General features: G+C 48.8%; 1 protein-coding gene across 1 annotated transcript in view; it reads right to left on the reverse strand.

Moving 5' to 3' along the window:
* Positions 1-699: 699 nt before the first annotated feature.
* The window catches only part of SYT16 (synaptotagmin 16), a 125,549-nt gene continuing 99,180 nt past the window's right edge, over positions 700-27,068 (reverse strand). The window contains exons 5-7 of the mRNA XM_048485872.1: positions 17,367-17,810; positions 14,387-14,576; positions 700-2,202 (exon numbers count right to left, since the gene is read on the reverse strand). Of these exons, the coding sequence (XP_048341829.1) occupies positions 1,889-2,202; positions 14,387-14,576; positions 17,367-17,810 (948 nt within the window). The 3' untranslated portion in view covers positions 700-1,888. The remainder of the gene's footprint in view (positions 2,203-14,386; positions 14,577-17,366; positions 17,811-27,068) is intronic.

The raw sequence follows: 27,068 nt of genomic DNA on the forward strand, positions 1-27,068 counted from the left end.
TATAATGTCATAGATACCCTCCCCCCCCCAAAAGTGGCCATTTTCTCTAGGGCAGAGGTGTCCAACTCTGGCACTTCAAATGTTCATGGACTACAATTCCCATCAACCCCTGCTGGAATGGCCAATAGGGCATGCCAGCAGGGGCTGATGGGAATTGTAGTCCAAGAACATCTGAAGCACCAGAGTTGGACACCACTGTTCTAGGGGGAGCTGTGATTCCAGGAGTTCTCCGGGCCCATTTGTAGGATAAAACCCAAGACTGCAGAGATGACTAGGACTGGGGAGAGCTGGGTTCAAATCTCCATCAGATCTTCAGGCCCTACCTGGGAAGTTGGCAATTCTAGAAGATGGTACAAGTCCTCATAGTCAGAACAGGGACTTCATGCCTGGATACTACCACCATCCAGTACCGCAGCTTCTAAAGACTGCCCTCAACTCCAATTTTATTAAGAATTCCATTTTAACCATCATTTCCGACCCTGTTCTCTTCCAAGCCTCATCTCACTCTCTGTGAATCGGATAAGAAGAAGAAGAAGAGTTAGCATTTATATCCCCCCTTTCTCTCCTGCAGGAGACTCAAAGGGGCTTACAATCTCCTTGCCCTTCCCCCCTCACAACAAACACCCTGTGAGGTAGGTGGGGCTGAGAGAGCTCCGAGAAGCTGTGACTAGCCCAAGGTCACCCAGCTGGCGGGTGTGGGAGTGCACAGGCTAATCTGAATTCCCCAGATAAGCCTCCACAGCTCAAGCGGCAGAGCTGGGAATCAAACCCGGTTCCTCCAGATTAGATACACGAGCTCTTAACCTCCTAAGCCTTACAGCCAAGCCAAATGTTCTCCGGTAAACATCTTTTCGGGGCAAAAGAGCCAAATGGTTTCCCAAAAGCGTTTCGTTTTTCAAATGCCAGGTCGCTCTCATTTATATCCCCAGTCACCTCCAAGAGCTCTGGCACCATTTCTTAAAAAAGGACAACCTGTCCTAGGCACGGTCACGTAGCCGTGTAGCCAATGTGATCAGACCGAATGACAACATCACCAAGAGCAACACAGCCAAGCTCAGAGGACGGGCACAGAGATAACACATGGTGCTAGTCTCCGGTACCGATTGGAGGGTAACTTGGCTCCGACTCAAGCCCCTTCCGCACATGCAGAATAACGCACTTTCAGTCCACTTTCACAATTGTTTGCAAGTGGATGTTGCTATTCCGCACAGTAAAATCCAGCTTCAAAGTGCATTGGGAGTGGATTGAAAGTGCATTATTCTGCATGTGCTGAAGGGGCCCTGGTTTTAGGGGGCAGCGATGGTGGTCTGTACCTGAACAGCTAGATTCGAGTGAAGTAGCATCTTAAGGACCCACGAGACTTTGGGAGGATACGCTTTTGAGGGCCAGAACTCATCTCTGAGGAAGAGAGCTTTGACTCTCGAAAGCTCACACTGTGAAAATCTTGTGGGTCTCTCAAGCGTCACTAGCTTTAACTGTGCCTCTGGCCCACAGGCGTATCTAGGAAAAACATAGCCCGGTGCAAAATCTGAGTTTTCCACCCCCGCCATCACGACCAAAACATTCCCCCATCATGACCAAACGAATTTTTTGCACCAGATCTTAAAATCAGTGTATGGACCTGGGGGGAAGGAGGAGGGGTGTGGGGGAGATTCCCCCCTGTGACTAAATGGCTGCAGCCCAGGGATATATGACCCCTTTTGTCCCCCTGGATGGTACGCCCCTGATCTGCCCCTGCCAAGAGATTCCAGTGGCACAGAAATGAAAGACAATGCATTTAAAAGCCCAGTTCAGTTCTCAATCGCTAACTCTCTGCACCCCAAATGTCGGGGATACAGCTTTGGTCCTTTGGGCCGGAAGGCCCAGTGCGAAAGCGACCATTTCTGTGTTAGGATTCCAAGAGGGTATGCCACCGGCACACCTGCTCGCTCTTGGATTCCTTCATTTCCTGCCAGTGGCCGAGCTCTTCCTCTCCGCTGCTGTTCTGCCCCATGGAAAGCCAGCCGATCATCTCTTTGCGCTTGATGCTGCGGCGGTTGTAGATGGAGATCATGAGCGTGACGTCCGAGAGCTGGAACAGGGCCACCTGGAAGATGAAAGTCTCTTTGTAGACGGGGTTCGGCTGGCCCCGGCGGACAGAGGTCTTGCAACGGGACATTTCCTGGCCGACCGAGTTCAGGAGGCAGAGCTTCCCGTAAGTATCTGTAAAAGCAAGATGGACAATAAAAAGGGGACAACTTCAACAAGAAGGAAGAGACTCTGAGAATTAACAAAGCTTGGCTACCAGTACTTAAAAACACCAGAATCAAAGGCCAAGAGCATGAGGGGTTCATGGACAATGAACTCCACCCAGACACAAGATTTGCATTCACTAATACTGTTGCTACTGCAGGGAATGCAAATGTGGATACAAATGTAAATAGACTGAAAACCCCACCTGCAATGCAATGCAGTCAACCACACCTTTGCATAGCAAGTTCCACCAAAACGCTTACTGATTAGTTCCCTACCCTGGGACATGGACAATATATACCCCACTAAACATTCCCTTCTCACTCGACACACTGTGTAACACACTTCTCTCTGTGGTTCACCTCTGAAGATGCCAGCCACAGATGCAGGTGAAACGTTAGGAACAAGATCTACCAGAAAACGGTCACACAGCCCGGAAAACCCACAACAACAAATACAAATGGGAATTAGAAGCGTTATAAAAATGAGACAGGGGGAAGAAGTACTGAAAAGTACTAGTCCAAGTTTGTAACTGCTACACCACACTGACTCTTCAGATATAGCAAATGCATCTTTTAAACAAAGGCCTTTGATAGTTCCAGTCCAAAGTTCTACCTGAGAGCCAGGGGTGGTATAGGGGTTAAGAGCAGGAGCACTCTAATCTGGAGAACTGGGTTTGATTCCCCACTCCACCACTTGAGCTGTGGAGGCTTACCCAGTGAACCAGATTAGCTTGTGCACTCCGACACATGCCAGCTGGGTGACCTTGGGCTAGTCACAGTTCTTCGGAGCTCTCTCAGCCCCACCCACCTCACAGGGTGTTTGTTGTGAGGGGGGAAGAAGAAGAAGAAGAAGAGGAGTTTGGATTTATATTCCCCCTTTCTCTCCTGCAGGAGACTCAAAGGGGCTGACAATCTCCTTGCCCTTCCCCCCTCACAACAAACACCCTGTGAGGTAGGTGGGGCTGAGAGAGCTCCAAGAAGCTGTGACTAGCCCAAGGTCACCCAGCTGGCGTGTGTGGGACTGTACAGGCTAATCTGAATTCCCCAGATAAGCCTCCACAGCTCAGGCGGCAGAGCGGGGAATCAAACCCGGTTCCTCCAGATTAGATACATGAGCTCTTAACCTCCTACGCCACTGCTGCTCCTATGCAAGGGAAAGGAGTTTGTAAACCCATTTGAGTCTCCTTACAGGAGAGAAAGGGGGGATATAAATCCAACTCTTCTTTATTATTGAAAAAAAAACACCAAATTTGTAACTTTTACTATTTATATGAAAAAAACCTGCAATGAGTGAACAGTTTTAAAATGGAGGGCGTGAGTAACTAACTTGAGCTAACGCCCTGAGTTGAAAAATTAAATAAACTGAAGCTTCAGAAATGCGAGGCAGTGCCCTGATCGCTTTGCTCAGTGCAATAGGCATCTATAACGTGAATTGCAGCCAACTGTTTTCTTGCTCGGGAGGGTGGCCCCCCCCCCCCCCCCCCCATTCCCACAAGATGTGCTATTTTATGCACGTTTCCGCCCCAGGAACCCAAAGTGTGAAATTACACGTCAGGTGTGAAAACACCTGTGCGCTTTAAATGCAACGAGACTCTCGGCCCCCACATGTGCCATAAACAGACTGGATGAGGAAAAACACAGCCGGGAAGATAGAAACCACAAAGCAGCATGCAGGTCACCTTTGCGCCAGCCACCAGGTGTGGGACGCCTGGTTACCTGTCACGTGCGCAACAGGACAGACAGGAAGCCTCACCTGCAGCCGGCTTCGCCTGCTCACATGAAAACGCGCTCATCTGTTCGTGGCAGCAGAGCAAACGTATAAATCTTAACTGCCGGCTGAACAGGCGAGAAACTGCCAGTTATTCCAACAATATTCCTGGGCCTCAGGTTATCCCAACAGCACCCAACCTCTCCGATCCCTGCACCAACTCCTCTACTATAAGGGGTTCACTAGAATAAGGGCTTTTGGGGAGGCCAGCCATTCATGTGGGCGCCCTCTTTGCCTCTCCCTTTTAACATCCTGGGAGCTGTGACATCTAGATCTACCGTCCCCCTCTCTGGGAAGGTTTTAATGATAGTTTTAATACTGGACGCCAAGTGGGTTTTTGTAGAACGCTGTAATTTTATGTTTTTATGATGTTATTTATATTAATTATTTATTGTTTATGTGGTATTAATTTGTTGTTCACCGCCCAGAGCCCTCAGGGGATGGGGCGGTCTATAAATATGATAATAAGTAAGTAAGTAAGTAAGTAAGTAAGTAAGTAAGTAAGTAAGTAAGTAAGTAAGTAAGTAAGTAAGTAAGTAAGTAAGGCTCCCAGCTGGCCCAGATCACTGGTAGAAGCTGGAAAGGGTTGGGGAGGAAAAGAGTCTGTGCCCCCTTCCGCACCTGCAGAATAAGGCACTTTCAATCCACTTTCGATGCGCTATGCAGCTGGATCTTACTGTGCGGAATAGCAAAATCCACCTGCAAACCATTGTGAAAGTGGATTAAAAATGCATGATTCTGCATGTGCGGAAGGGTTTTGGAGGAGATTTTATTTGGGGTCCAGGAATGGGGTTGACTTTGGGGTTCTGCTGGAGCATCTGGGTGGCCTTTCCTCACTCAAGTCCAGGGAGGAGAAGAAGAAGAAGAGTTTGGACTGATACCCCCACCTTTCTCTCCCATAAGGAGACTCAAGGTGGTTTACAAACGCCTTTCCCTTCCTCTCTCCACAACAGACACCTTGTGAGGGAGGTGGGGCTGAGAGAGCTCCGAAGAACCGTGACCAGCCCAAGGTCGCCCAGCAGGAATGCAGGAGTGTGGGAACACATCTGGTTCACCAGATAAGCCTCTGCCACTCAGGTGGAGGAGTGTGGAATCAAACCTGGTTGTCCAAATTAAAGTCCACCTGCTCTTAACCACCACACCACGCCGGCTCTCATTATATATAGCATTATACCCTGCTGAGGCCCCTCCCTTAACTCCGCCCCCTCGCCAGGTTCTACCCCTAAGTCTCCAGGTATTTCCCAAGCCATTGTTGGCAACTCTACTCTATGCCTTCACCTGCATATTCTGTAAATGCGACAGATACTGCAAGTGTAACCCCCATGCTCAGAATGGGTTGACCCAGAAAGGGGTGGAGACCCAAAGCAGCAGAAGGCTGCAGAGCTCATGTAGTTTGGAGGAGACCAGGCTACCAGACTCGGACCTTGGTTGTATAAGCCCTGAACACCTTGTTAAGGTAACTGCAACGTTGTTGGGAACTAGTGGGAAGGTAGTTGTTTATTTTTGCTATGTTGTAAATGTTGGGAGTTTATTGTTTCAGGGTTTCTTTTTGTGGTTGCAATGGATGAGAGTTCTCCTGGAAACCATCCTGTTGAATCCTGTTCATCAAGCCCTTGGAGTCTGCAGGAGCCAACCCACTTGCAAAGAAGAATTGGACTTGGCAGTATCAGTAGACTGTAAATATAAGGACTTGAAAATGCAACCTGAACAGGACCTTGAAATGTGATGTTAAATGTTGATGTTGTTATATGTTAAGAAAGTAAACCACTTTGTTTTTAAATTTTTGTTGTTGCAAACTCATTCCAAGTTCTGCCCCACAGAACCCACAGATAGAGGTTACACGAGCCCCGTGGTGCACCCTGGGTAAACTCTGTCCCCTGGAACCTCTAAGAAGATGCCATCTGGAGGGACAAGTTCTCCAGAAAGCAGGATAGGAGTTTGCCTTTCGCATTCTCCTCCCATGGAGCATGAAAGGACCGGATGAGCAAACAGAGGGCGACTGAAGGGAGCAGAAAGAGCAGCTGTAGACGAGGTGTTATGCAAAGGTGGATTTGCTTTGCAGGGAGGGGTGCCAGCTGAGCACATTGAAGTCCCTTTCCTTGTCAGCATAGTGACTGAAGACCCAGCCCTTGTTTGTATTCAGATGCCTTGCATGAATAGAGGAGCAAAATCCTCTTTGATACTCAGCTGCCAGTCCGAAAGTTAGAGCTATGTAGTCCACGTTCGCTACAACTACACAAAAGCTACCAGAAAGGGAAGGTAATCGGGTTCTAATACGCCCGCGGTGTCTTCAGATCTCCAGGTATGCCGTTGTGACATGATACAGACACGTGGCAGATCCCAAACCTGAGATCTAAGAGATCTCCAGCAGGGACTTGGTTTGCAAGTCATCACCGACGTCAGTGATCCCTGTGCGAGATGTCTGATGGATCACGTTTATGCTACCTTTCCTTCAAGGTTCTCAGGTCGAAGTACAGGGCTCTAATTCCCCCATTCTATCCTCACATCAACCCTGTGAGGTAGGACACAGTGAAAGAGCGTGTAAGTGGCCCAACGGTATTCGGCAAACTTCACAGCTATGTGGAAATTTGAACATGAATCTCCCAGGCAGTAGTATAACACCTAACCACTATGCCACACTGTTGTTTTTTTAAACACATCAGCCTTCTGTGTCTGGACCTGTGTCTGACCCATTGCTCCGGATCCTTTTGTTTTATCTGATTTTTATTTGGCTTCAACTTGTCTAAAGTCACTGACATCTTTTTATGGTGAAAGTTCTTGGGAATTTAAGATCTGTACAGAAAGTACAAATTGAGCAGGGAAGACTTTTCATGGCATAGAAATACAACAAGGTTTGATAAGAACATAAGAACAGGCCAGCTGGATCAGACCAGAGTCCATCTAGTCCAGCACTCTGCTACTCGCAGTGGCCCACCAGGTGCCTTTGGGAGCTCACCTGCAGGATGTGAAAGCAAGGGCCTTCTGCGGCTTGATCTTGGGAGTATTGCTGTTTCTGCACCAATATGAGCTTGGCCCAACAGTGAAGAAGAAGAAGAGATAAGAGTTTTGGATTTATATCCCCTCTTTCTCTCCTGTAAGGAGACTCGAAGGGGCTGACAATCTCCTTTCCTTCCCTCCCCCCCCACTACAAACACCCTATGAGGTAGGTGGGGCTGAGAGAGGTCCGAAGAACTGTGACTAGCCCAAGGTCACCCAGCTGGCATGTGTTGGAGTGCACAAGCTAATCCGGTTCACCAGATAAGCCTCCCCAGCTCAAGTGGCAGAGTGGGGAATCAAACCCAGTTCTCCAGGTAAGAGTATGACGGCTCTTAACCACTACACCACTCTGGCAGATCCAGATTCCAGAACCAGATTCCAAAACCAACAGTACCCCCTTAACTTCAGAAGCCAAGGGTAGGGATCCCCAATAATGGCGCCCATGGGAACCACAGTACTTTTTCTAGTGCCTGCCAAGTGTTTTTAGGAAGTCAGCGGGGCCTGGTGAGGGTTTGTCCAGCAAGATTTGTGATTGATTATTGGAAATTTGATTGGCTGCCCAGATTTTGTTTCAATGTTGCTTTGGCAGCAGCTGCTACCACAACACAAGGATCTACACTGCATGACTGAAGTTAAGCCACGGCAGCATGGCACAGTGGTTAAGAGCAGACAAACTCCAATCTGGAGAATGAGGTTTGATTCCCCACTCCTCCACTTGAGCAGTGGACTCTTTATCTGATGAACTGGATTTGTTTCCCCGCTCCTGCATGTGAAGCCTGCTGAGTGGGTCAATCACAGTTCTCTCAGAACTCTCTCACGTCCACCTGCTTCACAAGGTGACTGTTGTGGGGAGAGGAAGGGGAAAAGGAGTTTGTAACCTGCCTTCACAGGAGAGGAAGGCAAGGTGTAAATCCAAAATTTTCTTCTTCAATTATTTCATAAGAACATAAGAACAAGCCAGCTGGATCAGACCAGAGTCCATCTAGTCCAGCTCTCTGCTACTCGCAGTGGCCCACCAGGTGCCTTTGGGAGCTCACAGGCAGGATGTGAAAGCAATGGCCTTCTGCGGCTGCTGCTCCTGAGCACCTGGTCTGCTCAGGCATTTGCAATCTCAGATCAAGGAGGATCAAGATTGGTAGCCATAGATCGACTTCTCCTCCATCAATTTGTCCAAGCCCCTTTGAAAGCTATCCAGGTTAGTGGCCATCACCACCTCCTGTGGCAGCATATTCCAAACACCAGTCACACGCTGCATGAAGAAGTGTTTCCTTTTATTAGTCCTAATTCTCTCTCCCCCCCCCCCCCAAGCATTTTCAATGCCCCCATGGCTGGTTCTATCTCCTGAGGCATTTTGTGGGAGCCGTTTTGTTGTTGCGCCCATCCTGCTGTGTTAGAATTCCAAACGTGCCTGTAGTTTCAAAAAGGCTGGAAATCCCATGCCTACGGGCTAAGCTGGAAGCTGAAAAATCGCCCTTTCCCCACCTTACCTGCTATTTCCTCATTCTTACTCATCCCACTCACGATCTCCAGTAATCGGATAACACTTGCCTGCCCTAAACTGTTTCATGGATTAATGTATGAAGCACATGCAGAACAGTCAGGGCACGAACTAGCCAAAAGCTAAGTTTCTTAAAGCTCCCCTGGTGTCAGAACAGGACATCTTAGCCCAAACCCGCCTCTCCTGCAGAGGTTCAAAAGCGTTGGTGGAATCATGTCATTGGAAAGGAACTATATAAATAGAAAGAGGTTTTACGGTTATCAGACTCCCCAGAAAAGGTCAAGGGCTTCTTTAAAAAGGGAAGACCAGAGATCTAATTCCGCATTTAGCAACGGTCGCAAAAAATGCGTTTAATCGGCTATTCACAGCTGGCACACCTGCAGTCAGAATTTGGCACGCGATGAAGATTCCTGGTTTTGTCAAATTAAGCGACGGCAACTGTGCAATGTTATATTCCTTCTTGTTTGACACACAATCATTTCTAGTCCTTGTAGTGATTTTGGGTAAGCTCGGCTTCTCCGTTATTATTTGTCACATTTTTATCCCACTCTTCCCCTTGGGGAGGAGGGGGATGCCTCCGTTTTATTCCTAACGATAACCCCGTGAGGTAGGCTCAACTGAGAGAGAATTACCGGTCTCCTTGAGTGAGCGGGGATTTGAACCTGTCGCTCACTACCACGCCAACACTCTGCACGCTTTTGCACATGCAGAATAATGCTCTTTCAATCCGCTTTCAATATACTTTGCAGCTGGATTTGAAATAGCAAAATCCACTTGAAAAACAATTGTGCAAGTGGATTGAAAGTGCGTTATTCTGCATGTGCGGAAGTGCCCTCTGAACATCACCCCCTCTCTCTCCCCCCCTCTCTCTCCCCCCTCTCTCTCCCTCTCCCTCCCTCTCTCCCCCTCTCTCCTTCCCCCTCTCCCTCCCTCTCTCCCCCTCTCTCCTTCCCCCTCTCCCTCCCTCTCTCCCCCCCCCTCTCCTCTCCCCCCCTCCCCCCCTCTCCCCCTCTCTCCCTCTCCCCCTCCTCCTTCCCCCTCTCCCCCCCTCTCTCCCCCTCTCTCCTTCCCCCTCTCCCTCCCTCTCTCCCCCTCTCTCCTTCCCCCTCTCCCCCTCTCCCTCTCTCTCCCTCTCCCTCCCTCCCACTCTCTCCCCCTCTCTCTTCCCCTCTCCCTCTCTCTCTTCCCCTCTCCCTCTCTCTCTCTCCCCCTCTCTCTCCCCCTCTCTCTCCCTCTCTCTCCCTCTCTCTCTCCCCCTCTCTCTCCCCCTCTCTCTCCCCCTCTCTCTTCCCCTCTCCCTCTCTCTCTCTCCCTCTCTCTCTCCCCTCTCCCCCTCTCTCTTCCCCTCTCCCTCTCTCTCTCTCCCCCTCTCTCCCCCTCTCCCTCTCTCTCTCTCCCCCTCTCTCTCCCCCTCTCTCTTCCCCTCTCCCTCTCCCTCTCTCCCTCTCTCTCTCCCCCTCTCTCCCCCTCTCCCTCCCTCCCACTCTCTCTTCCCTTCTCCCTCTCTCTCTCTCCCTCTCTCTCTCTCCCTCTCCCTCTCTCTGTGTGAGCAGGTGGGGCAGGGGATTCTCAGACTGCTCAGCTGACCTGCAAGGGGGTAGCGCCAAAATGAAAGGGACGTCAGCAGAAGTCTTGACGAGCTGATGTCACCTCTGGTGCACCCAGGAAGTGAGGTCAGAGCATCTCCAGTGACACCGGGGTGCAGCCAGCCAGGGTCCCCCACCACTGGTAAGCCCCCGTCGCCCCTGCCCGTTGGCAGGGGGCACCTGGCAATCCAACTCTGTCTCTCTCCCTCTCTAACTGGTTTCCCCAGCTCTTAACACCAGTTCTGGGCTCATCCCCTTTGCCTCCTGCTCCCTCACACCAATTACTGCTATTGTATTTGTTTAATGGGGCTAATTTTCTACAGCTATAATCAGGGACTGTGAAAGGCTGTAATTATCATGTGTGATTAATTTAGGATGAAGAAGAGCTGTGAGGTTTGTGGGAGGAGATATCCCCCTCCCTTTTTTGGGGGGGGAAGCAAAGCTCCAAACAATAGGGGGTTTTGGGAGTTTTTTTTCCCCAATGAAGTAAAATGAGTGTTAAAAAAAAAAAAGGAGTCAGCTTGGTGTGGTGGTTAAGAGTGGCGGGCTACGATCTGGTGACACAGGTTTGATTCCCCTGCAGACTACTGTGGAGATGGATCAGAATGTGTATAAATTTATGTATTTAATCAAGGAGGATTAATTCAAATGAAACAAGGATTTAAGAATCAAAATGGAGTGTCTCTGTATAGTGACCAGCAAAAGCCAGTTTCTCAGTGAATATGCAGGCCAGCAAGATAACATCTTGGCACAGAGGGCCTACGTGACAGAAGACAAGATGCAATTTTATTACCTTGTTTTCTTGGTTAGGTTTTTGGGTTAGAACTAGCTAAACCAATGTGATTAGTTAAATAAGAGTTCTTCTATATAGTTAAATGAACACAGAGAAATGAAAATGATTCATATTCACATGTATTTGTATTTCACTATAATTCTATTGTTGTTAGAATCATTGTATTAGAATCATGTTTTAACATTTCATGCTGGGGAATTGTTAGAATCATTTCAAACTGTTGGGAGACGTTTTATGATCCAATGGAATGCTGCATAGCTTAAGCCTACAATGCCTTAAGGCATCTCTCTCTGAGAGTAAAACTCAGAGAACGGGTTTTTCTTGGAGGAATGGGCTATCCTTTGGCTGTCTTTTATGGTAGTCCTTTGCATATGGGCAAGGATGGCCATAAGCTCACAGCGTGCAGTTTGAATTACAGAAAGCGTGTGACGTAGAATAAGGGGTTTGTCTTATTGTGACCAGAGACAGATCTGACCAATGAGATTCTTAAGGGGAATGGATCATAATCACAGTAAGAAGTAAAGGGGATGGACTGATGTGGCGTCTTTGCAGCTACAAAACTCAGGTTTTTTTTTTTTTTTTTTTCCCTGCCTGCAGGGTGTGCCTCTCACTTAGAGAGCACCAAGGCCCTCGCTTAGGAGAGAGGTCATCTCCTGTAACATTCTAGAAGCAATTGGATTGGGGGTTAGTGCCTCCTTAGGGAGAGGTCACCTTTGTAACTTATCTGTATTCTGTAACGTTCTGAATTCCAGTGTCTATCACTTTCGAGGGCACTGGGGAGTGTTCTACCCATTCCCATGTAACTTGCTATATTCTGCTAAGTAAACTGTCTGTTTGTTTTTCTAAATTTCAGATGCCTTTTGCTTTTATTTCTAACTTAGTTTTTCTTAAAACTAACCCAGCTGTGTAGGACCAGAGAGGCGGCTCTGGCCCCACACTACCAACTCACAAGGTGCCTGATGTAGGGAGAGGAAGGAAGCAGTGGTGGGATCCAAAAATTTTAGTAACTGGTTCCCAAGGTGGTGGGATTCAAACTGTGGCGTAGCGCCAATGGGGCTGGGCGGGGCACGATGGGGGCGTGGCCGGGCATTCCGGGGGCGGAGCATTCCTGGGCGGGGCACAGCTGTGGCAAGGGCCTTAGCCACTCGCCCGATCCTTAGGCGAGGAAATGAATGCCGCCATGAGCGCCAGGCTGCCGCGCATGCCTTGGTGCACCTCCTGCTAGACTGCTTCCAGTTCATAGCAGCGCTACTGCTGGGGAGGCAGGTGGCTAAAGGCAAAAATCACGTGGCAAAATCACCCATGAGTAACCCCCTCTCGGCACACGCACATAATTAGTAACCGACTCTCGGGAACCTGTGAGAACCTGCTGGATCCCACCTCTGGAAGGAAGGTGTTTGTAAGCCACTTTGAGACTCCTTGTAGTTGAGAAAAGAAGGGTATGAATCCAAACAACACGGACAACTGCAACAACAACTCCTCTTCATGTCAGCTTGCCCCCATGAGCAAATGGGTGGCCACACTGGAGACGTGTTTACCCCACTTAAATAGGGAAACTAGCCCCTTCCAAAACATCAGATCTGCCGACCAGCAACTTTTCCAGACCCTGCAGTACCTGGGCTGGAGAACCGGCTTGACTCCTCACACCTCCACGTGAGCAGCGGACTCTAATCTGGAGAACTTCATAAACTTCAATTGTTACAGACTGACGGAGCCAGGAGGCTGACTGAAGTGGCTTGTGGGGACCATGCCACTCCCATCTAGACTTATCTACACTGGTACTTTTTTTTCTGACAAAGAACAACTGGTTTTTTCTCTACCTTTAAGGAGCCTCAAAGGAGCTTCCAAGCTCCTTTCCCTTCCCCTCTTCCCAATAGACACCTTGTGTGGTAGGTGGGGCTGAGAGAGTTCAGAGAGAACGGTGACTAGCCTTTCTCCTAGACTGGGTTGTGGCAGGCCTGCACTTCAAGGTGCTGCGGTTGAGAGCTAGCATGGTGTAGTGGTTAAGAGCAGGTGGATTCTATTCTGGAGAACCAAGTTTGATTCCCCACTCCTCCACATGAACAGCTGACTCTTATCTGGTGATCTTGATTTGTTTCTCCACACCTACATTCCTGCTGGGTGACCTTGGGCTAGTCACAGTTCTCTCTGAACTCTCTCAGCCCCACCTACCACACAAGGTGTCTGTTGTGGGGAGAGGAAGGGAGAGGAGCTTGAAAGCATCTGCGTTTGGTTCTCCAGTTGCACAGTGGCAGGATAGAAAGGTGCTCCAAAGGGTGATCACTACTGCACAGAGGATTATCGGCTCCCCTCTCCCCTCCTTGGAAGAACTCTATAATTCCCGAAGTCTAAAAAAAGCCCAAAATATTCTGAGAGACCCGTCTCATCCAGCACACTCTCTTTTTGAACTGTTACCATCCGGCAGACGATACAGGTCGATCAAAACTAGGACAGAGACACTTAGAGACAGCTTCTACTCTAGAGCTGTGGCGATGCTGAACCCCGTGGCTTCGTGTTGACGTGTTTGGGGCTGTGTAGGGATGGGTGGAGGATGGGGTATGAGTCTGAAATTGTGTGCATCGAGGAATGCTGCTGTAAATTTCGTTGTGCGTGCACAATGACAATAAAATGCTTATGCTTAAAGGTAGAGAAAAAACCAGCTGTCGTTCCTTCTTTATCAGGAAAAAAAAGCTAGAACCAGTGTAGATAAGCTTGTAAGCCACCTTGAGTCTCCTTACAGAGAAGAAAGGTGGGGAATAAATCCCACCTCTTCTCCTTCTTCTTGTTCAAAAATAGCAACAGTAATCCACAAGAATCCTTGAACCACCTGACTGCTGGCACCTCGCCGTGTGTGTTGCAAGCACAGGGAAGTGCCAGTCTTATCTGAGGCTGCTTTGCATGGGCTCCCAGTGCACATCCCCCAACACTAGATCAGAATAAGGGGATTGGTCTTAACTGTGGGGCTTTCCCCACTGACAGAGTTGAACTGGTTTCTACCTAGGTTCGCCTTAGTGAATCCCCACTGCCACCGAGCTCAACACTGTTTTGTCTCAGGTCCCCAGAACTTCACGACATCGCCTTGTAGCGGTTATGAACTACTTTTCTGCCAGAACAAAGGTCGATGCAGGCTTGAAGCTTGAAGTGGGGAAGCAAACATCCCGAAGCTTGACACCTCATCCGTTCAACCCAATCCACGAGGCAGCTTTTTTGTGGCATGCGCCAGAACGGCAGGAGAGAGTTGTGGTGGGCAGAAAAGCATGTAACTGTAAACTGTAGCAAAAAAAATGCTCCCTGTTTCCCTTGCCCCATTAACACAAGCGCCAATCACGATCAAGGAGCGAAACAGGCACCAAGATGAACCCGTCCACTTAGCTCGGTTCCAGGGGGCCAACTCAGTTGCTGTGGGGACAGCCTGGAATCGCCCTCCACTGAAGGGAACCGAGTCGACCTTAGCTCCCTTCTGTAGTGGGGAAAGCCTCTGTGTCACACGGGCCCAGCGGTTCTACGTACCAGGCGGTCTGTTAATCGCAAGGTTGCGGAAGTGGCTGCCCTTGATTATCTCGACCGACAGTCGCCCCGTCGTGGCGTTGTAGGAGAGCCCCACCAACAGCTCTGGAACCCCTCCGTGAGACAAGGACTGGTTTGAAGAGGCGCTGTCACTGTGAGAGACGGCAGAGAGGCTAATCTGAGAACCTCCACGCTGCAGGGGAAGAGAAAGACACATACAAAGAGACTGCATCAACCCGGGTGTTTTTCTAGCCATCTTTCTGGATCACTCTTAACCGGCCCTTACGTCATTGAGCTCAAGGTGGTATATCAGGTTCTTTTTTACTTCCCCCTCACAACAACCTTGTGAGGTAGATCAGGCTGAAAGAGCTGTTCTTAAATTGGCACCTGAAATCTTTCACAAACGTTTAAAAAATTAAGCAAAGAAGGTTGTTTTCAGGAAGTTGTACAACAGCTGAAGGCAAAACGCATTACTCTTCATCGATCATGCCCCTTATATTCCCCGCAGAAACATATTTGGCACTTCTATTTTTAACCAGTCCATCAGCAATCTGAATAACGGGGGGAAAAAATCCATAATACCGAGGTGAGATTTGGGAAAAACTATGCAAGAGAATATTTCCTCTGATGAATGGGGAATGATTTATCTTTTTTTAAAAGCCGACTCTTTCAGCTGCATCTGTTATGGAACAGGAGACTAACCTGAGTCTTTTTGGAAACAAAAGTTGCATTTGTTGTGATTGTCATCATTTAATGTGCTATGGAACTTATAAGGAATTAATTTTTTTTCTTGACAGCAGACAGATCAAATTCTTAAGGAAAAGATTTTTTTTTTTGTATTAATGGCTCTGCTAGCCTCAAGTAGAGATCTTCAAAGATCACCATCCCCGTTGCATACCTTCGGAGCAATCTTGCAATAACTTCTAATTTAGGTACACAATTTTTAAAAATTAGCTGCTTACGACAAATCTTTTGTGATTTACCAACTCATGTGTACCAGAAGGCAATTCAAGGCTCCGACTTAATTCCTCAGGTGGTCGAACCTGGAACCAAACAAATCTGCCTCCGTTAAGGAATTTTAATTGCTGGGCTGTGAACCACAAGAAGGAGGGGAGAGAAGCACTGCCGCATATTTCCAGAGACACTCTTGTTTCAAGAACACTGGAACTAAAAAATGAAGCCCCATGCTTCTAGATTTTAGATCAACTAGTTTTCATACACAAGGCTTCAATACACGTTTATGTATTTCAGTGCCAAAGAAGGCCATTAGTCACACCAACAGACCAATTCTGATCAATGCTACTGTTCTATTTTTATTATTAGGTTCAGCAATGGAGCACTGTAGGGGGCGCTACTTCTTGGAGGTTTCTTCCCATTTTGGAACAGGAAGTAACATCAAGACACTCTAGGAATTAAAAAAAACACCACTATAGTTTCATTTTAGAGATTTTTTTCAAATTCCTTGTGTCATTATACTACTTCCTGTTTCAAAACAGGAGTGATGTTACGACTCTTCAGGACTTTCAAAAATCTCTATGGTTTTACCATAGGGTTTCTGAAATTTCTAGAGTGTTGTGATGTCATTTCTGACTTCCCTGGACTGTTTTCCCCTCCCACTTACTTCCCACAGCTCTACTGAGCAAATGCAGGGGACAGGAGGCATCACCCAAATAACTCTTGACATTACTGAATCAGTTGCAACCCTAAGAACATCTGTGGTCATGAAAGTTCCTTGCAATACAGAGGCAATAATGCAGATTCTCTTGCCTGTATTGTACCAGGGATGGCACCTAGTTGATTGAGATGCATTCCTAACTCCATGTAATGGCTACGTAACATGTGGATGGTGATTGCATCTGGGTGACCGAGATGCATTCCTGTCAATGTTAACTGCTTCTAGATATATGTACTTAGCCTGCTATATGTTACCACTGCAGTAATGGAACATTCTTTCCTTGATCTTGCTTTTATGGTTTCACATGTTTGGTAGATAACTAGGCTTATCCCTGACACTCCCTACTCCCATAGGAAACGGAATGTTTCCATTGCTCTGTGGTAGTAGGAGACCAGGTGATTTTTATCTCTGTCTGTTACTGACCTTGGGGCACTTCGGTTCCGCGGTAACTCTTTCTCACATTCTTTGGGAAAATGGGAAGGGGGATTGTTTCTGAATAAAGAGGATAGCAAAAGCCAGGTTTGCCAGAACTGGCTTCTTGCAAGCTGGGTGCTTCATTGCCTTCCCAATAAATGCTGCTGATCAGTGGTGGGATCCAAAAATTTTAGTAACAGGTTCCCATGGTGGTGGGATTCCAACAGTGGCGTAGCGCCAATGGGGTTGGGCGGGGCACGACGGGGGCATGGCTGGGCATTAATAATTTCCCTGTTACTGTAAAAAACTCTTACTGTAAAAAAAAAGTTCCTAATTTCCAGCTGGTATCTTTCTGTCCATCATTTAAACTCATTATAGCAAGTCCTATCGTCTACTGCCAACAGAAACAAGTACTTCTCCTCTAATTGACTGCCTGTCAAATACTTAAGACTTTCAAATACTTCATTTTGTTTCTAGAAATCAAAAGAAGGATACTTTCCTTAAACAAGGAGCTTGACCATATTTCTAAAACATGTTTTCAAAACAGCCCAACAGGGAGAATGATCCCGTTTTCTACCTTCGCTAACCAGCCACATAGGAAACAACAGGGCTTTATGATTTTTGGACCTAATGGAATTTCTAACGGAAAAGCAGACCCAATTAGTAACCCCCTCTCGGCACCCACCAATCATTAGTAACCCACTCTCGGGAACTGGTGAGAACCTGCTGGATCCCACCTCTGCTGCTGATTAACAATCCAGAGTCCGTTGATTGATTCGAGGATCGAGACCTAACATATTGTCAAAGCGAAGACTGAAGGATCATCGCTCCCCTTTTGCCCTGAGGAAGTCGAAGGAAAGCAGCTGTTCGGCTACTTCAGCTCACAGGACTTACCCGCAGGTTGCTCCTGGGCTCCAGGACCAGCGTCACCTTCATGACCCCCTCCTGGTTGAGACTCCCGAGATGGAAGAGCCGCTCGCCCATCATCCGCTCCTTGATCATTTTGCGCACTGCATAGAGACGGAAACGGAGAGCGTAGCTGCTCAGCTCCTCGGGGGCCAGCTTTGCGAAGGTTATCTTATCCTTGAAGACGGGGTTGGGCCCTCTCTGGACGCCCGTCTTCCCCCTCTGTTTCTTGCTGGGCATCAGGACCGTGTGCACCTGCCAGCTGCTCGCCCCGCTGCGGTCCTTGTCCGGGATATCTTTCGCTTCCAGGATAGTCACAACCAACTTTTGGCTTGAGGGCCTATAGTCAAAGAGGACATCTAAGTCGCCACATTTGGAAATGGGCTCGTGGGCGCTGGGATGAACCGGGAGGGCACGTGCTTCATCGAATTCCTGGAAGGATAAACATAAAATACGGGTGAAGCAGGGTGCTGGAAATAAGGTAGCCCTGAAATTCTGAAATTTCCCTGGAGCATAGTTGGTGTAGAAGTTAGATCTGGGACACAGAAGAAGAAGAAGAAGAAGAAGAAGAGGAAGAGGAAGAGGAAGAGGAAGAGGAAGAGGAAGAGGAAGAGGAAGAGGAAGAGGAAGAGGAAGAGGAAGAGGAAGAAGAGGAAGAGGAAGAGGAAGAGGAGGAAGAGGAGGAAGAAGAGGAGGAAGAAGAGGAGGAAGAAGAGGAGGAAGAAGAGGAGGAAGAAGAAGAAGAGGAGGAGGAGGAGGAAGAAGAAGAAGAAGAGGAGGAGGAGGAGGAGGAGGAGTTTGGATTGATATCCCCCCTTTCTCTCCTGCAGGAGACTCAAAGGAGCTTACAATCTCCTTGCCCTTCCTCCCTCACAACAAACACCCTGTGAGGTGGGTGGGGCTGAGAGAGCTCAGAAGAGCTGTGACTAGCCCAAGGTCACCCAGCTGGCGCGTGTGGGAGTGTACAGGCTAATCTGAATTCCCCAGATAAGCCTCCACAGCTCAGGCGGCAGAGCTGGGAATCAAACCCGGTTCCTCCAGATTAGATACATGAGCTCTTAACCTCCTACGCCACTGCTGCTCCTCTAGGTTTGTGCCCTATTAGTTCCCGTAAGGGAGGAAAAAGACAGGTGCCCGTATCGTCTATCTTCTTCCATATACCACCACTAATACAATCTGAGGGGGCCTATTTCTATTGGGGAAACAACGCACGAGAAAAAGGGTGTCTTCTCATGGATCTGAGCCACCCTTCCTCACCCTCGGAGGCCTTTCAACATCACAAAGGAAAAAGACACAACCACGCTGCTGTCCCACAACATGTAATTTGAGCCTGATGCTCAACACCGCTGAACCCTGAGCATCGCCCGTTCTGCAATTTCCATAATCCCAGTCATACTACATTGCTTTTTACATGTTTCATCGTATTGACTGCATTGGTTCAGACTGTGTTATCTGCTCTGAGTCCCAGTGAGGCCCTTTCCACACAGACCGATAAAGCGGGGGAGAGGCAGGTTACATGAACACACCCTTGCCCCGGCCCGTGGACAGCCAGTATGTTGGCTGGGCGCACACCTTCGCACAAAAGCCCATCTTTTTTTCTTCCTTGCCTGCCTTTTTTCCCCTTCCCTGCCTGCCTGCGAAGCGCCCCCTCGGCCATGATATGGCCCGTTTCCCCTGCCTGGCTCTGTAGATGCGATTCTTGAAAAACCCGGGTTGGGGGGGAAACGTGGAACGGATCTCCGTTAGGATCGGGATCCGTGCAAAGTCCCCCCCAACCCGGGTTTTTTAGTGGCATTATCCCGGTTTAATTGGCCTGTGTGGAAAGGGCCTGAGAAAGGCAGAATATCAGTAAAGTAAATAAATAATCTTTAGCCACTGCTTTTGAAAAGATGCCAATATTGGGGAAACTGTCTCTGCTCCTTGGGATTGTCCATGGTGAGAGTCATGGGCAGTGACATCCTACAAGAGCAAAATCTGTGACTAGGAACACCTTCAAGACTAACAAGATTTCCCCAGGTACAAGCTTTTGGGACATAAGAACATAAGAACAAACCAGCTGGATCAGACCAGAGTCCAACTAGTCCAGCTCTCTGCTGCTTGCAGTGGCCCACCAGGTGCCTTTGGGAGCTCACATGCAGAACATAAGAAAGAGCCTGCTGGATCAGACCAGAGTCCATCTAGTCCAGCTCTCTGCTACTCGCAGTGGCCCACCAGGTGCCTTTGGGAGCTCACATGCAGAACATAAGAAAGAGCCTGCTGGATCAGACCAGAGTCCATCTAGTCCAGCTCTCTGCTACTCGCAGTGGCCCACCAGGTGCCTTTGGGAGCTCACCTGCAGGATGTGAAAGCAATGGCCTTCTGCTGCTGCTGCTGCTCCTGAGCACCTGGTCTGCTAAGGCATTTGCAATCTGAGATCAAGGAGGATCAAGATTGGTAGCCAGAGATCGACTTCTCCTCCATAAATCTGTCCAAGCCCTTTTTAAAGCTAAAGTCGAAGCTCCCTTCACCAGATACAAAGCGTTGACTCTCGAAAGCTTATACCTCGGAAAATCACTTTGGTCCGTGATGTGCTCGTGGACTCAAACTTTGTTCTTCCACCGCAGTTCAAATTGGCTACCAAACTTGCCCTGTGTGTGGCAGAACCCCTCTCACACCATTAGATCACAACCTGAGAGGACTAGCTTGATTTTTTGCATTCCCTTCCCCAGATACGAAGTTTCGGCTTTTGAAAGCTTATACCCTGAAAAATCTTGTTGGCCCTTAAATTGCTAGCGGTCTCAAACTTTGCTTTTCTATCGCAGTCCCGCGTGGTTACCAAACTTGTCCCACAAGTGACCTGTCTGTAGCAGAACCCCTATCGTATCATTAAATACGAGCAGCAGTGGCGTAGGAGGTTAAGTGCTTGTGTATCTATAGGAGTGTATCCATAGGAGTGTATCCATGGGAGCAGCAGTGGCGTAGGTTAAGAGCTTGTGTATCTCATCTGGAGGAACCGGGTTTGATTCTCCGCTCTGCCGCCTGAGCTGTGGAGGCTTATCTGGGGCAAGGAGATTGTAAGCCCCTTTGAGTCTCCTGCAGGAGAGAAAGGGGGGATATAAATCCAAACTCTTCTTCTTCTTCTTCTAAATCACAACCTGAGAGTCCTGCTTGATGCCTTGCATTTTGCGGGGGTGGTATTCTGCATTACAGCATCAGGACAAGTTATACATACACCCACCCGCCCTTCCGTTTTACGTCAGAGATTGTAAAGATTTCCTTCCTCGAAAGGACACTGTCCGGTTAAGCCCTTCTGCCACCTTGCCAAACATTTATTTAGATTATACAACCCTGTGGGGCGGGAAGGGGGTCAGTGCTCGAAGGAGGAGGGAAACTACAGGTGCTCAGTTTACTAATTCCTGGGTGTGTTCTGTTTTCCGTTCAAAGGTGCTTTTTAATCTCAGGCGAGAACGGGTTGCTATAGAGATCACTCCTTTCTATTTAAACATGAGCATGTGATGTACGAGAACAGGGCATACAGCGAGGAAAAGAAACCAGGCCGAACAGCTTACAAGCCGCCCGGCTCATCTGCAGTATAGCCAGCTTATCCTGTAGTCTGCCTGGTGCCGGACAGCCAACCAATGTCTGACATACACATGCGCAACTTTTTTACAATTTCAAGAATGCAGCAAAATGAAAAGGTGTATCACCTTCATACATGGTTTTAGTCCACAATCCAGAAAGGAGAGGTGAATTAAGCTTCTCCGTAAGGCAGTGATGGCGAACCTTTTCGAGACCGAGTGCCCAAATTGCAACCTAAAACCCACTTATTTATCGCAAAGTGCCAACATGGCAACTTAACCTGAATACTGAGGTTTTAGTTTAGAAAAAACGGGTGGCTCCAAGGCATGCGTTACTCAGAAGTAAGCTTGGTGGTAGTCGGTGGCTTTGCTTTGAAGCAACCATGGAACTCTTCCAATGGGTGAATCATGACCCTAGGAGGGTTTACTCAGAAGCAAGCCCCATTGCCAGCATCCGAGCTTACTCCCAGGTAAAGGATCATGCTTTAGTTCTTTGCATGAAAATCAGTGGGGTTTAACAGTGCTTAACAGGGTTACCTACACTGCTTCCACAAAACTAGGTCTTAGGTTTAATGCTAATAAGTGAGCCCAGCGGCCCAGGTTAGCCTAGACGTGTGAGGGGGGCACTTTGCGCATGCCCACAGAGAGGGCTCTGAGTGCCACCTCTGGCACCCGTGCCAGAGGTTCACCACCACTGCCGTAAGGTGTCACCAGTGCTTGACAGAAATGGGTGGCTCTAATTAGTTAAGTTCCTTTGGCCCCAGTGGGACGTTACATTGGCTCTTTTCGCAAAAACAAAACAGAACGTTTTGAGGCAGGAAATAAAACATTTCCTCCACGGAGTTCTGCATGGTTTTCAGCCCAAAACGTTTTATTTCCTGCCTGAAAACGTTTTATTTGCGTGCTGTTCCCAAGCGATTCTTTTTAAAAAATGATTTTCTGGAAACAATTCTCTTGCAGAAGTGTTTTCACTCGCTGTGCAGATCTCTTGAAAACGTTTCCCACGCCGCTCTGCAGTCCCTGGACTTCCTTGCAGGTGCAATTTTCTGAGCTCACACTGGCTGTCTCGTGTGGTGTTTATGTCAGTTTTTAAGAAGAAGAAGAAGAAGAAGAAGAGGAAGAGGAAGAGGAAGAGGAGGAGGAGGAGGAGGAGGAGGAGGAGGAGGAGGAGGAGGAGTTTGGATTTATATCCCCCCTTTCTCTCCTGCAGGAGACTCAAAGGGGCTGACAATCTCCTTGCCCTTCCCCCCTCACAACAAACACCCAGTGAGGTGGGTGGGGCTGAGAGAACTCCGAGAAGCTATGACTAGCCCAAGGTCACCCAGCTGGCGTGTGTGGGAGTGTACAGGCTAATCTGAATTCCCCAGATAAGCCTCCACAGCTCAGGCGGCAGAGCGGGGAATCAAACCCGGTTCCTCCAGATTAGATACACGAGCTCTTAACCTCCTACACCACTGCTGAAATATTATTTCAGGGTTTTTTGTCCATGTAGCTATACAGATGTGACCAGTGGTGGGATTCAGCAGGTTCGCACCGCTTCGGCAGAACCGGTTGTTAAAATGGTGCTTGTGAACAACCGGTTGTTAAATTATTTGAATCCCACCGCTGGACATGACCCTTAGAGAATCACAGCATGAGGCTTTGAAGCCTTGTAGCATCAGATCCAATGTTGTGATGGTTTATACTGATGCAGTCACCCTCCCTGTGTATATGCTCTCAAGTCGCAGCCGACTCATGGGGACCCCATGAGGTTTTCAAGGCAACAGAGGTGGTTTGCCTTTGCCTTCCTCCGTGTAACCACCTTGGAATTCCTTGGTGGTCTCCCGTCCAAATATTAACCAGGGCCAATTTTACTTAACTTTTGAGATCTGATGAGGTCAGACTAGACTGGAGCTTCTAACTCAGGGTAGTAATCCTTTGGTTTCACAGTGGCTGATTCCACACAGCAAATGTACAGTGGGTTGCAGTCGTTATAAAGGAAGCCGTTTTCCTTTTTCCCATGCACATGAGTGCCATGCAGGCAGCAATTGAAGCCCACGGGAACAATCCGGGTTCCTTTCACACTTTCGCATGGACATGCTTCTCTCTCTTTTTTATTTCCAGCAACACATGTATAGCTATGCAGGCATGTGGAAATGAACCCCCACAGCCCTACCAATTGTCCCACGATACGATTGGCTGCACCTGTGTAGCTATGCAGATGAGAAGGGAGAGTTTTGGATTTATATCCCCCCCTTTCTCTCCTGTAAGGAGACTCAAAGGGGCTTACAACCTCCTTTCCCTTCCCCCCCCCTCACAACAAACATCCTGGCATAGGAGGTTAAGAGCTCATGTATCTAATCTGGAGGAACCGGGTTTGATTCCCAGCTCTGCCGCCTGAGCTGTGGAGGCTTTTCTAGGGAATTCAGATTAGCCTGTACACTCCCACACACGCCAGCTGGGTGACCTTGGGCTAGTCACAGTTCTTCGGAGCTCTCTCAGCCCCACCCACCTCACAGGGTGTTTGTTGTGAGGGGGGAAGGGCAAGGAGATTGTAAGCCCCTTTGAGTCTCCTGCAGGAGAGGAAGGGGGGATATAAACCCAAACTCGTCTTCTTCTTCCTGTGAGTTAGGTGGGGCTGAGAGAGCTCCGAAGAACTGTGACTAGCCCAAGGTTACCCAGCTGGCATGTGTTGGAATGCACAAGCTAATCTGGATCTCCAGATAAGCCTCCACAGCTCAAGTGGCAGAGCGGGGAATCAAACCCAGTTCTTCAGATTAGAGTGCACCTGCTCTTAACCACGACACCACGCTGGCTCTCCTGAGCAACCTGCGCAATAAAAAAAATATGGGGCCTCCCTGCAATAGCAGGCCAATGACAGGCAGATTCTCCCTGACCGTGGATGGCACGGTGGAAGGGAGGGAAATAGAGCACCTGCCGTCTGATCGTTCACACAGGAGCGGCTCCAGCCTGGGATTTTTCAAAATGGTTGCTGGTTTAGTGATTTTCAAAAAATCCCAGGTTGTGGGAAACAAAACAGGGCAGACTTATTTGGGGGGTGGGACCCGTGTGAAGTCGCCCCCCCCCCCAAAAAAAAACAGGCTACATAGCGTCCCTCAGCCATGACTTTTGGCCTGGTCGGAATCGACCAGTGTTTGAATCTGAGCTACCTGCACTTCCCTCCCCTGACCACAGTGGTCACAGTGGAGCAAGTGAGCCAGCGGACTTGGCCTGCCCTACAGGGTTCTTGGTTTGGAGTCCCAACACTCTATCCCATCCTATTTTCTCTTTTCTTCCAGCAGAAACGCTTGCCGAACGTCTCATCTAACAAGGGCACGAGCATTAATAGTTCTGTCCTCGAACCAAAGTTCTTTGTTTCGGGTGGCAGGGCGGCGGGGAGACGCTATAAAGGTCAGGTTCTATTGAATGCGGCCTTCGATACACTGCATGTATGATTTTTAGTCTGATTTTTTAAAAATGAGCCGGCTGAAATGAAAAATAAGTATATGGAAGAATGGAAAGAAAGGGAAGGCAATTATGAGCGTGGCCCTGAAAGCAGATTGGAGGCTCTGATGCCAAAGTGCTGTTTTTATTTCTGAACAGGTGGGTGTTTGAATGAAGTCCAGAGATATCAGAATATTTTTAGAACCTCGGAATTCAGCCTTCAACTTCAGTGCAGCTGCAAGAGAACCAACTTGCGGGCGACTGAATGGAATCCGAGCGCACCCGGCAATCTTGTTTCTTTGGTATGTTATTCATATTTCTTTTTTTAAAAAATCCTTGCTTGGGAGTTGCGGGGGGGGGACGGGACAGGGAAGGCTGGCACACAATTGACAGGCCGTGATTCATCCAGGATCGTCTTGTGGATGAGACTGCAGCTGCTTTGAGAAGATTTTCTTTCAAAAAGCCGTCACCTTTCAAGTTGGAATGAAGGGAGGCAGGATTTTAACACAGGGGAAGCGAAATGTGGACAAATCCGAACGCAAGAGCCCCGTTGCTTATGGACATGCTCAGTTCCTAAAGAAGGCCTTTGTGGTCTCTTCCAACTCTATGATTCTAAGGTCCTGGCTGATTTCTGACCTCGTACCTTTGGGACCGCATTACCCCATATGTCCCAGCTCGACCTCTGCGTTCGGCAGAGGCCAACTTACTGGAGGTCCCTGGCCCCTCAATGATGCGGCTGGCCTCCACTCGGGCCAGGGCCTTTATGGCTCTGGCCCCTGCCTGGTGGGACACTCTCCCTCCAGCTGTCTGGGCCCTGTGGGACCTTGGGGATTTCCGCAGGGCCTGCAAGACTGAGTTGTTCCACCGGGCTTTTGGAGAAACCAGCCGCTGAGTGTGCCCCCTCCCCTATACCATGGGGACCCGTTACTGGGATATATGGGTCCTCACTACTATCAGGACCCTCTACCTCTCCCACCCCCCTCCCAGGAGGATTAGGTTTTAAGTAAGAGGCCATCTTAGGACACAACCGTTGTTTTATTACAACTGTGGCAGTCTGTTACGATGTTTTTATCTGTGGTTTTATGCTGTACACCGCCCAGAGCCCTTCAGGGATGGGGCGGTATAATAAATAAATAAATAAACGAACGAACGAACGAACGAACGAACAAATAAATAAGGCTCTCAAAACAACTGATTGTGTACTGTCAAATTCAGGCAAGGACATGATAGGTTTAATGGTCGGCTTCGCGCTGGCTGCAACCCAAAGCTGGCAAATTGGGGTGGGTGTGATCAGTTGCACATTTCCTGCTGAAAGGTTATTAATAAAGAAGAAGAAGTAGTTTGCGTTTATACCCCATCTTTCTCTCCTGCCAGGAGACTCCAGCTGGTTTACAGATTCCTTCCCTTCCATTCCCTACATCAGGGGGAACTGTGACTAGCCCAAAGTCACCAGTGTAGCGGCAGGGAAACAAATCCAGTTCGCCAAATAAGAGTCTGCCACTCACGGGGAGGAGCGGGGAATCAAACCCGGTTGATTCTACGCTGCTACTTCTAACGTGGGGAATCTCTTTATTAGAACGGACAGTTGTTACTCATTAGCAAATATTCAGTACAAATCTAACTCTCTTGACTGAAAACCATAGAGTTTCCTGTGATTCCTAGGACTATCCGTTATCATTCCTGGGTTTTCATGACACTTGCGGCAGCACCTTTTTTCCCCCTCGTGCCACCACTTGGAGCAGCAGTGGCGTAGTGGCTAAGAGCAGGTGCACTCTGATCTGGAGGAACCGGGTTTGATTCTCCGCTCTGCTGCCTGAGTTGTGGAGGCTTATCTGGGGAATTCAGATTAGCCTGTGCACTCCCACACACGCCAGCTGGGTGACCTTGGGCTAGTCACAGCTTCTCGGAGCTCTCTCAGCCCCACCTACCTCACAGGGTGTTTGTTGTGAGGGGGGAAGGGCAAGGAGATTGTCAGCCCCTTTGAGTCTCCTACAGGAGAGAAAGGGGGGATATAAATCCAAACTCTTCTTCTTCTTCTTCTTGGACGGCCAGTGGGCAATGAGGAATTGCTGGTACCCAGAGGCGTGGGGGGAGGGGGGGAATGGTGCCGGGGCAACACCTGCTTCAGCGGAACCCCCTTTCTTGCCCCACTTACCTTAGCCGGTGGGAGCCTGCTGTGGCCCGGGGGGTGCCCGGCAGCCAAGCCAGGCTGCTCCTTCGGCTGGCGGAGGGTTCACTGGCTGAAAGAGCAGCCTAGTGTGGCAGGGTTGAGGGGAGGGGTGGGCGATTCTCCACTGCCCCCCCCCACATGACCAGCTGGCATTGTGCCTGGGGACATACGACCCCACATGTCCCCATGAGCACTCCGCCTCTGCTGGTACCCTCCTCCCCCTCCCCCGTCACATGAGGCCTGGTTACCGTATTCCGAACAGAAGAACAAAATCCATGTCATACCTTTACTGGACCAACCGAATTAAGCACAAAAGATTGATGCAAACTTTTGAGCCTACCAGGACTCTTCATAACGCTTACCCTGTTTCACCAAAAATAAGACATCCCCTGAGAATAAGACGTAGAAGAAGAGTTTGGAAGAGTTTGGATTTATATCCCCCCTTTCTCTCCTGCAGGAGACTCAAAGGGACTGACAATCTCCTTGCCCTTCCCCCCTCACAACAAACACCCTGTGAGGTAGGTGGGGCTGAGAGAGCTC

Source organism: Sphaerodactylus townsendi, linkage group LG02 (genome assembly GCF_021028975.2).
Source record: "Sphaerodactylus townsendi isolate TG3544 linkage group LG02, MPM_Stown_v2.3, whole genome shotgun sequence".
NCBI classification, from domain to species: domain Eukaryota; kingdom Metazoa; phylum Chordata; class Lepidosauria; order Squamata; family Sphaerodactylidae; genus Sphaerodactylus; species Sphaerodactylus townsendi.